This window comes from Chionomys nivalis, chromosome 9 (genome assembly GCF_950005125.1).
Source record: "Chionomys nivalis chromosome 9, mChiNiv1.1, whole genome shotgun sequence".
Taxonomy (NCBI): Eukaryota; Metazoa; Chordata; class Mammalia; order Rodentia; family Cricetidae; genus Chionomys; species Chionomys nivalis.
The window spans coordinates 15,380,282-15,395,749 of NC_080094.1; the positions used below are offsets into that span (position 1 = coordinate 15,380,282).

The 15,468-nt window shown below is 41.8% G+C and overlaps 1 protein-coding gene across 2 annotated transcripts in view; it reads right to left on the bottom strand.

Annotated features, from left to right (window-relative positions):
• Ift52 (intraflagellar transport 52) overlaps window positions 1–15,381 on the bottom strand; it is a 29,346-nt gene extending 13,965 nt beyond the window's left edge. Inside the window, exons 1-9 of one of the 2 annotated variants that reach the window (XM_057781772.1) lie at window positions 15,231–15,381; window positions 10,696–10,820; window positions 9,673–9,760; window positions 8,694–8,823; window positions 8,179–8,254; window positions 5,647–5,718; window positions 4,400–4,526; window positions 2,774–2,860; window positions 896–964 (exon numbers count right to left, since the gene is read on the bottom strand). In XM_057781772.1, coding sequence (XP_057637755.1) covers window positions 896–964; window positions 2,774–2,860; window positions 4,400–4,526; window positions 5,647–5,718; window positions 8,179–8,254; window positions 8,694–8,823; window positions 9,673–9,760; window positions 10,696–10,814 — 768 coding nt within the window. In that variant the 5' untranslated portion in view covers window positions 10,815–10,820; window positions 15,231–15,381. Of the gene's footprint in view, window positions 1–895; window positions 965–2,773; window positions 2,861–4,399; window positions 4,527–5,646; window positions 5,719–8,178; window positions 8,255–8,693; window positions 8,824–9,672; window positions 9,761–10,695; window positions 10,821–15,107; window positions 15,175–15,230 lie in introns of those variants that run through there. The other variant, XM_057781773.1, reaches the window with a different exon arrangement.
• Window positions 15,382–15,468: the final 87 nt, after the last annotated feature.

The window sequence follows — 15,468 nt, forward strand, 5'->3', positions numbered from 1 at the left end:
TTTAATCCCAGTACTTGATAGGCAGCAGAGGTAGGTGGCTACTGTGAGTTCAAGGATAGTTTGGTCTACAAATTGGGATGCTGGGTAGCCAAGACTACACAGTGAAACCCAGCCTAAACAAATATAAAAACAAAAATGAAACCAATGACTTTTCCCAATCCTCAAACTTTTTTTAACTCAAGAAACAAACAGATGAATGTCCTTTGCAGGAATATGTGGCAGCTTTAGCTACTTTAGTCTCCAATGACGGTGGGCTAAGAGCGAGAGCAATGGCAAGGAGACTAACACCCAGCACACAACTCAAAGACAGAAACAGGCCAGCCATCTGTTTCCACATCTCCAGCCAGAGGCCTTCCATGAAATCCTAGTTCAGACAGTCATCAAGGCTTAGACACCCAGACATAAACATAAAGAGTCTTCCCAGGATGACCAGCTGTCCTAACTTGTTCTCTTTTTAATTTTACTTCGTATTTTATTTATTTGTATATTTGGGGACACATGCACCAAGGAATGCCTGTGCCAGTGAAGGACAATGTATAGGAGCTGGCTCTCTCTTTCCATCATGTGGGTCCCGGGGATTGAACTCAGGCTGTCAGGTTTGACAACAAGGGCCTTTTCCCACTGAGCCATCTCGCTAGCCCAGCAATCTTCCAGAGTGCTAATTTTAATCCTGATGTTTATACGGAAGCACTGACTTCAATTAATCCTATCATTAACTATCTATTGTGTCTATTGATACCTGACTTTCTATAATGTGCCCTTCCTTTTCCCAAGCAGCATCGCTTTCTTTCTGACTGTCTCAAGGATGAGTTAAGAGACATCTATTCCTGTGGAAGAGGTTCTAAGAAGCTGGCTTCATTTTCCAGTTCAGTCTTCCAGTGATTCAGTCTCCTACCTCTGGGTCCTCAGCATCAATCTGGTTTAGGTGGATGTCTCCTGTCGTGAGCCACTGGAATACAACATCCTGTATTTAAAATGATAAATACAGTTAGACACCTGGCCGTTTGGGAATGCTGAAGGTCAAGCTAAATTAATTAAGGTGGGGAAAAAAGACAATCAGTAATTTTAAAAAGGACTTTCAGTCTTTTGTTGGTAAAATCTTTGGAAATTAACAGGTTTTCTTCAGTCTAATGCAAACCTTTATTATCATTTGCTTTAAGGTATTCTAACAAGTTGCAAGTCAAAACTTACTAAAAACCTGTTCACAATCCTAAGCAGCCTTTGTTTACTAGAATGACAGTCTAAATTTTTAAAAGCATACCTTTTTAACTGCGGCTATTGTAATATGACAAAATCATAATTATACAAAAAAAAAAACCCAAGCAGCTTTTCAAAGCAAACATTTAGGATTCCGAGCACAGTGAGAGGCACTGAACCAGGTAGCCCCTGGTCCACCTCCCACTACATAGAAGACTAGAAGGGCTCACTCCACTAACACACATCTTCCTCTGGCAGGTGAGCGGCTGCAATTCCAATGTTCAGGTCTAGCAGGCACTAGGAAAATACTTGCTTCCCCATTATCATCCACACAAGACACGTGCTTTTCCCACTACGTAGACAGGGCAAAGGCATGCTTCTACTTCAATCCTCATCATCTTATACAGAAAAGTCTCGCTAACTCATGCTGCCAGCCCTTGCTACTCACTAGTCACAACCTTCACTCAGTCATCGTCCTTGCTCTGGTAACTCCATCAGCCTCCTAACTGGCTCTGATTGTGCTCTTCCTTCCCACTGTCCACAATCTAGAGGGGTCTGAGAACTGTTGAGGAATATTATTTTAAGGTGTGTTGCGTTTGTTTATGTTGCATTTGTTTAACTCTATAAAGCTGTTTGTCAGGTGGTAGTGGTGCACGCCTTTAATCCCAGCACTAGGGAGGCAGAGGCAGGTGGATCTCTGTAAGTTTGAGGCCAGCCTGGTCTACTGAGCTAGTTCCAGGACAGACTCCAAAGCTACAGAGAAACCCTGTCTCTAAAAACAAAAACAAAAAAACAAAACAAACAAACAAAAAGCTGTGTTACTGTGCTTGTCTAAAATACCTGATGGTCTAATAAAGAACTGAATGGCCAAGAGCAAGGCAGGAGCAAGGATAGGTGGGGCTGGCAGGCAAAGGGTATAAATAGAAGGAGAAATGAAGACAACGGGGAGCAAGCAACGAGAGAACAAGAAAAGGAGAATGTCAGGGGTCAGCCACCCAGGTACACAGCAAGCCATGGAGAAAGAAGTAAAGTAAGATATTCAGAAGTAAGAAGGAAAAAGCCCAAAGCCAAAAGGTAATCAGGATATATTTAAGTTAGAAAAGCTGGCAAGAAACAAGCCAAGCTAAGGCCAGGCATTCGTAACTAAGAATAAGCCTCTGTGTATGAATGATTTGGGAGTTGAGTGGTGGGTTCCTCAAAAAGCCAAAAGAGTGAAACATCACACAACAGAACACCACCATGGTTGTTCCCTGTGTTTTCAGTGTAAGCTCACGCTACGTGCTTTACAAGGGAGGCTTGCTCCTCACCACTTTTCCAGAGTCAGTCAGCACTCCTATTCAGCATGCTTCCCCAGTACTGTTCTAGACTCACCAATCTGTCACTCTTCTGATACACCATAAACTTCTGTAACGCAAGGGCTAAGCCCAACTCAACTTTGTGTTTTTAGTGCCTGATATCTACTCAGTTCAGTACAACTCATGTAGACGAGTGGCAAATGTACTTATCAGTATTTTCTATTGCCATAGAAGTCATACTTACATAGTGTGCATTAATTTGATGAAAGAAAAAAGCTTACCATAATCTTATTGTTTTCTTCTTTATCCAAATATTGGTCACTGAACATGTGACATGAGCCAAGCACTGCCAGCTTCCCACCTTGGTTCTGTTGGTGACAAAGCAGGGTCAGGTGCTTAGGTCTGGAAACACACTGCATGTATCATTTATCACATTAGCAACTGTCTGATACACCAATAAATGCCAATTCACATGAAGACTTAACATTTGAAAAGTATCAACTATGAAAACAATTACTCTTTACTGTTACTCATTTTTAGAGACATTTATTTTTCATTTATGTATATGAGTGCTTTACCTACATGAATACATGTGCACCATGTGCACGTAACAGGCTGTGCACGTAACAGGCTGTGCAGGCCAGAAAAGGGTATCAGATGCCCTGAAATTAGAATTACATGTAGTTGTGAGCCTCCAAGTAGGAATCAAAGTGAGGTCTCTGAAAGAGCAGCAAGTGTTCTTAATTACTGAACCATCTCACCGACACCTACATTACTATTTTTCAACAAATAAAAACAAAGTATCTTTGCCTTTCTGATAAATATGAAAAAAAAATGATGATCAGTGTTTATTAGATTTCAATGAGTGAGTTCTTTTCTTTTCTTTTTTTCTTTTTTTTCGGTTTTTCAAGACATGGTTTCTTTGTGTAGCTTTGGAGCCTGTCCTGGAACTACTCTTGTGACCAGGCTGTCCTCGAACTCACAGAGATCCACCTGCCTCTACCCCCTGAGTGCTGGGATTAAATGTGTGCGCCACCACTGCCTGGCTAATGAGTGAGTTCTTACACTACACTGCTACTAAAAATTGTCTTTATCTTCAGCCAAGGTGGAAGAGATAGCTTGGTGGGTAAAGTACTTATGTGAGCACAGGGACTGAATGTTAATCCTCAGAATCCATATAAAACCAGTTGAGGTAGCACTAATGTCTACACCATAACCATAGCACTCCTGTGTGGTTATGGGAGACAGAAAAAAACAAAATCCCTAGAATTTTGTGAGCCAGCTAGTCTGGCATATATAACAGAAACAAAACAAGAGACTTTGTCTCAAAGTCAAAGATGAAGACCAATTTCCAAGGTTGTCCTCTGACTTCCATTTGTGTGCCATGGAATACATGTGTTCATATTCATACACACAAATGAAGACACATGCATACCTCCCGACACACACATGCACACCATACGAACATCTAAACACACACACACACACACACAATTTTTAAAGGAAACAAAACTCTGCAACTAACAATCCAAAACAGAAACTCTATACACAATCTGTAGTCATAATTACAGACAATTAGAAATAGATCCAAATGTTCAGTGGAAAAACAGACTAGCTTCTATATCTCATAAGAAGTAAACATTTTACAGGAAAAATATTACTATTTTGTTGCGTGTGTGTGTATGTGTTGTGTGTTTTCTGTTCAAAACATGGCACCACTGTGTAGCCTTGGCTAGCCTGGAACTCACTAATGTAGACCAGGCTGGCCTAGAACTCAACTCACAGAGCTCTTAACTGCCTCTGTCTCCCAAGTTCTGGGATTAAAGGCATATGTCCATCACAACGTAACCTTTTTACTTCAAAAACAAAATAATATTCCCCACCCACATATCTAAGAAAGTCAATACCTTTGAGTGATAGAAAGCCAGAATGGGTCTGTTAAGTGGGAAGCAGACAGAGCCTGTGGACAGAACAGCTACTGCAGGTTTCATGACGCTCAACGTGGCACCAAATGGGTAGACAAAGGTGAGAGCCCTGTAAGAAAACAAACACATCCAAGTGATTACGGAATGGATTTTAGGAGCCAAGAGATGGGTCAGTGGGTAAAAACACTTGTCACCAATCCTGAGTTCACACAGTAGGAAAGAATGACGGCATGCTGCTCTCCAACCTCCACACATGTGCTGCTGACATGTGTGCACAAACCACACACACACACACACTAAGTAAAAATATAATAAAACCAACCAAGTACAGTCTCTGGCAGGACATGGAGCACACATCTGTAATCTTAGCACTCAAAGTCCTGACACAAGAAGACTGGGAGGCCATCTCATACTACACAGCAGGTTTCAGGCCAGCCTGAACACATAGCAAGACCTTGTCTCCAAAAAAAAGGTAGATTCTCTCTGGGGCAAACCGCATAGGTCTGAATCCAAGATCTGACAACAGTTTAGTCATGTGAAGTAGGGCAATGTATTCACCACTACTTAGATAAATTAGGATGTAGCTAATCTGATCCAATCATTTAAAATAATAAACTGCTTAGTTACATAAACCATTATAAAGTGCTTAGTTAGCTATATCATTATGTGTGGGGGGAAAAAACCCAAAAACCAAAAATAACAACCAACCTGGAAATCTAAATTCCACACTCTTAAGACACAATGCCTCTCTTGAAGGGAGGAGCATGGATTTACAGTGCGGAATTTCTACTCTGCTTCCTTTTAAGCTTTACCATGGGTTGGAGTTTGGTTTATTTTCTTTTATTTGGTTTATTTCTTTTAGTTAAGTGTGTATGTGTGTGGAGGTGTCCACAGACCAGAACAGGGCTTCAGATTCCCTGAAGCTGGAGTTACGTGTAACTGAAGCTGCCTGATATGGATGCTGAGAGCTAACCTCAGGTCCTATAAGAGCACTATGCACTTTTAACCACTGAACCATCTCTGCAGCTCCCAACTGGGATTTTGCTGCTCGTGGTTTTGGGGTTCTTTTGGTGAGAATTACTTTTATAACCAGAAAACTCTTCATCCTGAAAAAGGCAACTCTTGGAAGTGAGAGCTCCTTCCCTGCAGGGAGCTGCAGAAGCACACTCACTGGGCAGGGAGCTGCAGAAGCACACTCACTGGGCAGGGAGCTGCAGAAGCACACTCACTGGGCATTGTTTCCATTGCTCTCTTCATCAATGATTCCAGGCACGGCCTTTCCTGCTGCTCGGCTAATTTCCCTAAAAGAAAAACATTAAAATCTAATAAGCAAAGAAGTTGGGGAATTTCACACCGCCTTCATCAACAGTAAATATCAACTAGACAAAAGAACTCTGTATTTTAGCAGTTTTTAAAAAGGAAATAAAAGCACATACCCACATACCCACATTCTTTTCTGATGCTTGCAAAAATTTCCATTAAAAATTAGACTTGTTCCAGGCATGGTGGTGTAGGCATTTATCCCAAGTACTAAGGAGGTAGAGGCAGACAGATTTCTGAGTCCAGACCAGCCTGGTCTACAGAGTGAGTTCCAGGCTACCAAAGGCTATATAGGATGTCTCAAAAAACAAAGCAACAATAAACCGTGACTATTACAACAAAAAAATTAGGCTTGGGCTGGGGCTGAGCTGGAAGAGTGCTGGCCTAGCACACACCAGGCCCTGAGTTCAATTCCTAAGACCACATACACAGTCTGGTGGTACACTCGTGTAATCTCTACACTTAGGAGGGAAGAACAGCACGATCAGGAGTTCAAAGCTAGCCTGGGCTATGTGAGACTGACTCCAAAAAATTAAAAAAAGAAATCAACTAGACAAATATTTAGTTGAGTTCCTTTTTGTGTTGTTTTAAGAAGAGAAGCTTAAAAAGAGGGAGGATGTGATGGGGGAAAGCCTTTCTTTTTTGTTTAAACAGAAAAAAGGGAAATGATGGGGGAGAGTCTTCTGTTTTGTGTTAATTTCATTGGTTACATAAAGAGACTGCCTTGGCCCTGATAGGACAGAAAGTTAGGTAGGTGGAGTAGACAGACAGAATGCTGGGAGAAAGAAGCCGAGTCAGTCAGTCGCCATGATTCTCCCACTCCAGACAGACGCAGGTTAAGATCTTTCCTGGTAAGCCACCTTGTGGTGCTACACAGAATATTAGAAATGGGTTAGATCAATATGTAAGAGCTAGCCAATAAGAGGTTAAAACTAATGGGCCAAGCAGTGTTTAAAAGAATACAATTTCTGTGTAATTATTTCGGGTAAAGCTAACCAGGTGGCAGGACACAGCCCCGCAGCTCCATCAACAAGGATCCAAAGTTGGGGTGGGAAGATGGTGTGAATCTGAGGAATTAAGGGGAGGAAGAGGGGGTAATATGACTGAAATACATTGTATGAACTTCTCAAAGAGTGAACATATAATAAGGAAGGAAGAAGGGAGTGAGGGAAGGAGGGAGTGAAGGAGGGCCCATGGTTGGCATGGTTGGCACTCTTTAGCCAAGACTGGCCTCAGAATTGAGCCAATCTTTTTGTATTATATTCCCAGGTGTGAGGATTACAGGAGTGTTCGACCACACTGTCTCAGTCTCTCCATCTTCGGTCCTAAGGAAAGCACCTATACCCTAGATCCACACTCTACACTGTGTAAGTAGGGTCAGCAGAGTACTTGCAGATGGCAAGCTCGAGTGTAGAATGAGTAATTTCCAACATGGGAGAAAGCTCATGGGACACCTGATACTGCCTTCTGTACCCATTTTCCAATTCCAAAAGCCCCCCATCTGTTTTAGGATCCAGAGCAATGAAAGCTGACGCAGTCTCAGTCTCCATGATGTGAAATCAGGGTCAGTTCAGGCTGGGCATGGGTCTGAGGATGGCCCAAACAGCATATCATGGAGCTATTACTTGGTGTTTTTTTTTTAGATTTATTTATTACATATACAGTGTTCTGCCTATATGTATGCTTGCACACCAGAAGAAGGCACCAGATCTCATTATAGATGGTTATAAACCACCATATTGTTGCTGGGAATTGAACTCAGAACCTCTGGAAGAACAGCCAGTGCTCTTAACCTCTGAGCCATCTTTCCAGCTCAGTTATTACTCTTGTGGGAATGGTGAGACCAAATCATATCATGCTACCTCTAGACGCTGTGGCAAACAGTTATGAATTAGGGAACTTTAAAACTTGTTGGAAGGTAGCTCTGGAGGCACACAAGTCATTCCAGCACTTGGGAGGGTGAGGCAGGAAGATCACAAGTTTGAGACCAGACTGGGCTACATATGGAGACCTGGTCAAAAAAAATTAAAAAATAAAGTGGGGGAGAAGATGACGACCTGACAAACAAACACACAAAGATAGTCAGCTACACAAACAAACAGGAATGCAAATCTGAGAGTAGAGGAACTGCGGTCTTAGCGCTGTGGCTCCTTAGTCACTCCATACTCAAAGCCTGCTCTACTGCTGCACATTCCCGTGACCCAAAGCAATAAAGTTTCTTTACTGCTCAATCCTGCCAGGATGAGGTTTTCTTTTACTTGGAGTGGAGAGAGAATATCCTGACCAAAGGTAAATGTGAAGTTTCCAATGATGAAAGAATAGTTTTGGAGAAGAAGAAATAAATAAAACATAAAGGCCAAGAAAGGAGGGAGGTGCGGCAGTGAGAAGGTGTGAGAAGAACGGAAGCCACATGAAGGGCATTCTGCTTTCAGCGCCCTTACCTGTTCAACACTCCGTCTGAAACCAGAGCTTCCTTGGGATGGAAATACTTGTAATATACATTTCTAACCACAGCATCTTATGGGGCAAAAGAGGAAGGCACATTTTAGATTAGAAACAACCTTGACATAGAGACTCATCCAAATTTTGAAATAAAAAGAAACCTAGAACTCTGTTCAAATTCCTCCCACTTTAGTGTACTAGTTCAGTGTACCAGTGAGCTCAGGATGGTGACCATGTCACATTGGGAGAGTCTTCCCCCAGTGCATCAGCAGGTCAAGAGGGTTATGATACAAACATTAAATAGGCAATCAGTACCTTTGTTTAAAATACTAACAACCATACCAATGACAGTTCAGTGAGTAAATGCACTTGCCACCAAGCCTAACAGCATGAGTTTGAACCTTGAAATCCACATGGCGGAAGGAGAGAACCAACTCCCCCAAGTTGTCCTCTGACCCCCATATGCACACTGTGGCACACACAAATAAATAAAATGTAGTGAGATAATAATCACCATTATTAACCATGATTCCATATTCTTCTAGAAGAAAGTTGATATTGGTATCAAATCTGGATTCTCCCCCTTCTCCCAGCATCACAAGGATATCTCCACCACCGTCAAGGTACTTCTTCAGGACTTCAAACTATGTGAAGGGAAAAGCAGATTGTGAATATGGTCAAAAGACTTTTGTTTAAAATATCCATACCATGAATAAGACCTTAACTAACTAAAAAGAAACATTTAAAATCTATAAACTACTTAAATGTTCTTAGAATAGTATAAAATTTTCTCGCTGTACAAGATCATCTTCCTCTGTGTGTGGTGGTGCATGTTTTTAATCCCAGCAAGGCAGAGGCAGGAGAGGATCTCTGTGAGTTAGAGGCCTGCCTGATCTACACAGTGAATTCCTGGATGCCAGTAGAATGTAAAACAAGCACACAAAGACCCATCTCCAGGTTTACCTTTGAACATCAAAGCTCTAACATGCTCAAACAGGGACAGGGGAAGTAGCTTAGGTGATAGAAGTGCTCCTCTAGCAGATAATAGATCCTGGATAAAACAGTGCTGGTGTACACCTGTAAGAGGACCCAACACTTCGGAGTAGCATACCACCTGTATTATAAATGCCACTGTTTTTGTTATGGGTTTCAATGCACTGATAAGCTGGGCACGGTGGTGCACGCCTGTAATTCCAGCACTCAGAAAGTGAACGTAGGAGGATTACAGATTTGAGGCTAGCCTAGGCTACACAGGAGTTTTCCTATGTTCAAAGTAAATTTAAGGCAAAGACATGTTCCTGGTCCTTGCCTACCTTCCCTGTGGGTTAAGGACTCCATGGGTTACCACAGTTCATCGCCAGAAGGGGAAATGACCACTTCAGGCAACAGAGTAGGTCTAGAAGGGAGACTCCAACCCACGAGTTCAGGTCCTTGCTTGCTCCTGGTTTCCTCTCTTGTTTTCTATATGAATATTCTGTATAAATATTCCTTACCTCAGCTGCAGTAAATTTTTCCCTCGGTCCAGCAGTAATCCATAGTTTCACCCCAATTAACTTCTCAGATGTGATTTCATCTTTTAAGCTATAAATAAGATTTTAAGAGCAAGTTAGATCCATAATTTAAACCAATTTATAAATTATTTTAGCCTTTTAACTATATGGCACCATAAAGGCTGAGACAGTTAGGGACATAGAACAGCCTCTCTCCCGAAGTGAGATCCTCTCTCGCTAGGTGAAAGCCCCTCTCACGTGTGCCCTGGAGGCATCTGGTCTTAGTTGAGATCTCCCAATAAGCAAAGGAGTTCAAATGAACTCACACTAAAGAATAAAGAAGTCTTCCAAATATTAATTTAATCAATTATTCTATTAGTTTCTCTACATTTTAAGACAGGGTCTCATAGAGCCCAGGCTGACCCCAAACTTACTATGTAGCCAAATCTAACCTCAAACTCTTACTCCATCTACCGCTACTTCCCCAGTGCTGAGATTACAGGCACATGCCACCAAGCCTGGCTCTAACCTTAATCTATACAACGATGTTTTCACTCATTGAAAAAAGAAAAAAAAAAACCACTTAAGGACTGGAACTGGAACTTAGTACTTGCCGAGCTTATGCAAGGTTTTGGTTCAATCTTCATGACAAGGGGGAAAAGGACATTTAAAGAAGGCACATTTAAACAAAGAGACATTCTCATTTAACTCTCACTTTTCCTTCCTTAAACTGAGATTTTAAACCAACTTAAAATATAGAGAATAACTTCTCTGCCTTTTGGCTGAGATCAAGTATAAAAAATGGAGAAAACTTCTGACATCTTTTAATACTATATATGCATAATTATGAATCTTTGATTTTATGGGGGCAACTTAATAACATTCAGTTTGATCTTCAAAATATTAACCAGGTAATTTTTAAATTGAACCCCTCCCACTTAAACAACGAAAGTTAAGAAATTACTATTCAGTTCTACTGTAGGCCACCATTAGTACTTAGAAAGCAGTGCCCAAGATCATGGTCACCTCTGAATCTTCCAGTTACTCCGAAGTCTTTTCTGCAAAGATTTGTAGCCAGTATTGGTGGTAAACACCTCCTTTTTGTATGCATTGAAAACAATGGTACTCCGCACCTCCTTCTCCATGGTTACCTGATAAAGACAAATCAGAAAAGCAGCATTTTAAAAGTGCCCTGTAACACTGGTGAAGGATACACAGCTGCAACTACATGTAAAACCCTAATGATTCTCAAAGGCTGAGAGGGAAATGCATAATCATAGCTGAAAAACCAATGGCCAAAGCCAATCCTGCCTGTGCCTGGCTTTCGCTTTTGGGCTGGTCTCTGGCTTTCCTACCAGCCAACTTTCATGACCTTGCCACCACCCTCCCATTTTACACCAAGATCCTATTTCCAAAGTAATTCCTCACCACTCACTACCATCAAGTATAGCTCTCGAGATTTTAGGCAGAACTTAATTTTATGAAATAAACCTTTACAATAAATGCTCCTCCAAAACATACCATGTATTTGATACCCTTTCTTGTCAATATACATAGACCAACTCTTTCATATAACTACATAGTATTGTTTTTTTTTTTTTTGGTTTTTCGAGACAGGGTTTCTCTGTGGCTTTGGAGCCTGTCCTGGAACTAGCTCTGTAGACCAGGCTGGTCTCGAACTCACAGAGATCCGCCTGCCTCTGCCTCCCAAGTGCTGGGATTAAAGGCGTGCGCCACCACCGCCCGGCCTACATAGTATTGTTTTAAGGATGTTGCACAAATATTTAACCAATCATAACTTTAGTGACATGTTATTCAATTTTGTTAGTAAAATACTAAAAACATTCCTAGATTCGTTTTTCAATTTTTATTTTTTGGGACAGGGTCTCACTATGTAGCCCTGGCTGTCCTAGCACTCACCTGCCTCTACCTGAAAGTTCTGAAATTAAAATCCTGCATCCCTATGCCTGGCTAGAGCCATTTTATTTTTATTTTTATATATGTATGTGTATGTACATGTGCCTACAGAGGCCAGAAGGCAGATCCCCTAGAGACAGACTTACAAACGGTTATATGTCACCTGATGTGCTGGGAAAACCATGGTCATCTACAAGAGCAGTATATCCCAACTACTGAGCCATCTCTCCATCTCTCTCAAAACATTCTGAATGTGAAGTTTTGTGTATTTTGCAGCATTAGATTACTATCTGTTGAATGGTTAAATAATGTGCAAACTGCCCTCCAAAACACTAATCGTTTGTACTTTCATTAACAAATTGTTTCCATTCAACACAATTTTCCAGTCTTTGTCATCTTTACCAACAAAATAGAAAAGTATCCCTATCCATGGCTTTGCTTTTCAAGGGCTGTTACTGGGTTAAATGTGATTTGATATTTAATTGTTTGTTTGTTTTTCAAGACAGAGTTTCTCTGTGAAACAGTCATGGCTCTTTTGTAACTCACTTTGTAGACTAGGCTGACCTCGAACTCCCAGAGATCCACCTGCCTCTGCCTCCCAAGTGCTGGGATTAAAGGTCTGCACCACCACCACCCAGCTTTTTCTTTCTTTCTTTTTTTTTTTTTTTTTTTTTTTTGGTTTTGTGTGTGTTCAAATATAAGAGTGATCTGAAATTTTAAATGGAAAGATCCAAAAATAAAATTTTAAATTGTGAACCATTCTGGGTAGTATGGTGAAATCTTAACACTATCCTACACTACCTTCCCCTGGACATGAGACATTTCTTTGTAGAACCTATCAATGCTATATACACTATCTACCTATAGTCACTCAGTAATCTGTCAGATTGGTGGTTTTGGCATCACAGGGCTGTTATTCAATGAACCAAAACAATATCCCGGTACCATGTATGTCACAAAGCCTATGTCATTCTCCTTACTTCACAGCATCACACAGCACTATCTATTAGATATCGTCACATAGGTATTATCTCAATCACAACACTAAGGCTAGAATAAGCTATTTTGAGAGAAACCATATTCACCTAAGTGTTACTGCTTTTTTAAGATTTATTTTTTACTATGTATACAGTGTTCTTGTCTGCCATGCATGGCTGCACACCAGAAGAGGACACCAGATCTCATTACAGATGGTTGTGAATCACCATGTGATTGCTAGGAATTAAATTCAGGACCTTTGAAAGAGCAGCCAGTGCTCTTAACATCTGAGCCATCTCTCCAGGTCAGTTTTACAGATTTTTATTTATGAACGAGTGTTTTGTCTGCATGCCAGAAGAAGGCATCAGATCCCATTACAGAGGGCAGTGAACCAACAGGTGGTTTCTGGGAACTGAACCCAGGCCCTCTAGATAAACAGCCAGTGCTTTTAATCAGACCATTTCTCCAGCCCCAGTAATACTAGTTCTTCTAAACATAAACAAATACAACCCACATTCACGCACGGTTTGTTACTGTTTGTGGCTTCAGGTATCCCCGACAGTCTTAGAACAGCTCCGAAGGCAAGAGGAAACCGCTGCATTGGTCACTGCTCATTTTCTTGTCTGTGTCCTCTGCTCATTTTCCCATTGGGTTTTATGTCACCAAACAAAACTTTCAAAAGTTGATTTGCCTTTAGCCTTGGCTTCTGGTAACCTTTTGGCTTAATTTTACAGGTCACATGTTTTATAGATCCAAAAGTATTAACATTTCTCTTTTTGGCTTCTGGACAGCATGAAGCATTTAAAACAAAAACTTTTGCTGTAGTAAGATTTCTAGGTATATCCAATGATGTTTTCTTCTTGAACTTTCATGATTATCCTTTTTTATTAAGATTTTATTAGCATATATTAATTCAACAATTTCATTCATGCACTTAATGTATTTTTTTATCATACTTCCCAATTTGTGACCTTGTCCCGTCCCCACTAATCCCCTTCTCTTCCCTAAACCGTCCTCCCTTAACCGTCATGTCTTCTTCTTTTCTCTTTCAATAAATGAGTTTAGTTAGGATTGCTTATGGAGCTGTGAGACACGGATGGCAACACTGTACCACTGAGGAAAATGTCTCTCCTCGCCCACAGAGCTTCAGGGAGGGACAAGGCCTCCTCTCCGTGAGATAATGTTGGCAGGCCCCATTTGGGATAGGTCTTGTGCAGACAAGTATGGCATAATTTTTTAACACTGAAATCTGGGACCTCTATGGACTGAAGAGATGACTCAGTAGTTAAAGGCACTGGCCACCAAGCCTGAAAAACCCATAGAATGACTCCTGCAAGTTGTCTTTGGACTTCCACAAGTACTTGGTGGCATGTTCACCCACACATATACAACAAATAAATGTAAATTAAAAGTTAAAAACACTCTTGGTCCATTTGAAACTTATCTTGATGCTCAAAATGAGCATCATTATTTTTTCCTAAATTACCAGAAGACTGCCCAATAACAATCCATGTTTTCAGAGCTGATAAGAGATTCCTTCAATACATTTTTTTTTCTTTTGAGACAGCATCTCATAGCCCAGGTTAGCCTCTAATGTACTATGTAGGGGAGGATGACCTTGTACTTTTTTTTTTTTTTTTTTTTTTTTTGGATTTTTTTCGAGACAGGGTTTCTCCGTAGTTTTTGGTTCCTGTCCTGGAACTAGCTCTTGTAGACCAGGCTGGCCTCGAACTCACAGAGATCTGCCTGCCTCTGCCTCCCAAGTGCTGGAATTAAAGGCGTGCGCAATGTCTTAGTTTCCTGGGTGCTGGGGTTACAGGCACACTGCCACCATGCCACAGCCTTCCCAATGGCATTTATTTTTCTGTGCTGAGATCAGACACCCAGGGCCTCATGCAGGCACTCTGTGCTAACTAAGCTACATCCTAACTCCGTCAATGAAATAAAAAACATTTTGCCATGTTGATTTCGCCACGTAACAGTGCTATATTTTTATGTTCCATGGACAATTTTTTTTTTTTGGTTTTTTCGAGACAGGGTTTCTCTGTGGTTTTCCATGGACAATTTTAATGGCCACAACGAACCCATGCATCGCAGTACTGGAATTATATTTTTCTGGTTTTGGGACTTTTCTACCCCTCCCCCTTTTTTTCTCTAAAGGGCAGATTTCCGGGAAAAGCAAATAACCTGCTTTGGGTATTGGATGGTTCTTAAAGGAAGAATACACTTCGTTTACAGTTTATTGTAGTTTTAGCCTCGGGTGAGAGCAGCAGATGTGGGGTCCTGATGTTTGGGTAGAGTAAGGGCCAACCTTATTCTCTTATTTTCTCTTCAATAACCTTATTAGGTAAATCATATTTTGTCAGAGTGATGAAAAAACAGAGGTGGTAGCATGAATAGCCGAGTCCAAGACCTGATGGCTCCTCATCCAGGATTTTTTCATACTGTGCAGGACGACGACAAATCCGCGCAGTCTGAGGAGCTAGAGATTCCAGATCACTTCCAGGACCCTTCCCCAGCCCATTTACGCGCCCTCAGTTTACCTCCGCCGACCTCGGGTTTCCCACAAGGCAGGCCTAGGGGTCTCCGGAGCCGCACGACGAAGCCGTCACCACCCCCGAGGCACCCAGCGCCCAGCCGGCCCGTGCGACCCGCCCTCTCCTTACCTAAGGCCCAGAGGCCGCCAGGTATCCAAGGCCGCGCGCCGAGAAGGCGTGGCTCTGGGCCCCGAGCGACTTCCGCCGCGGAGTGATGACGACAGAGAGCACAATGGTAGTGCCAGCGAGCCGCGAACGCTGGGGCTGATGGGCAGGGGACTGGACTGATGTTGGCCTGGACAGTTCCCGCGGGTGGAGGGAGCAGCCAGGCTTGAGGACTCACGTTTTGATAAACCCCAGCTTATTT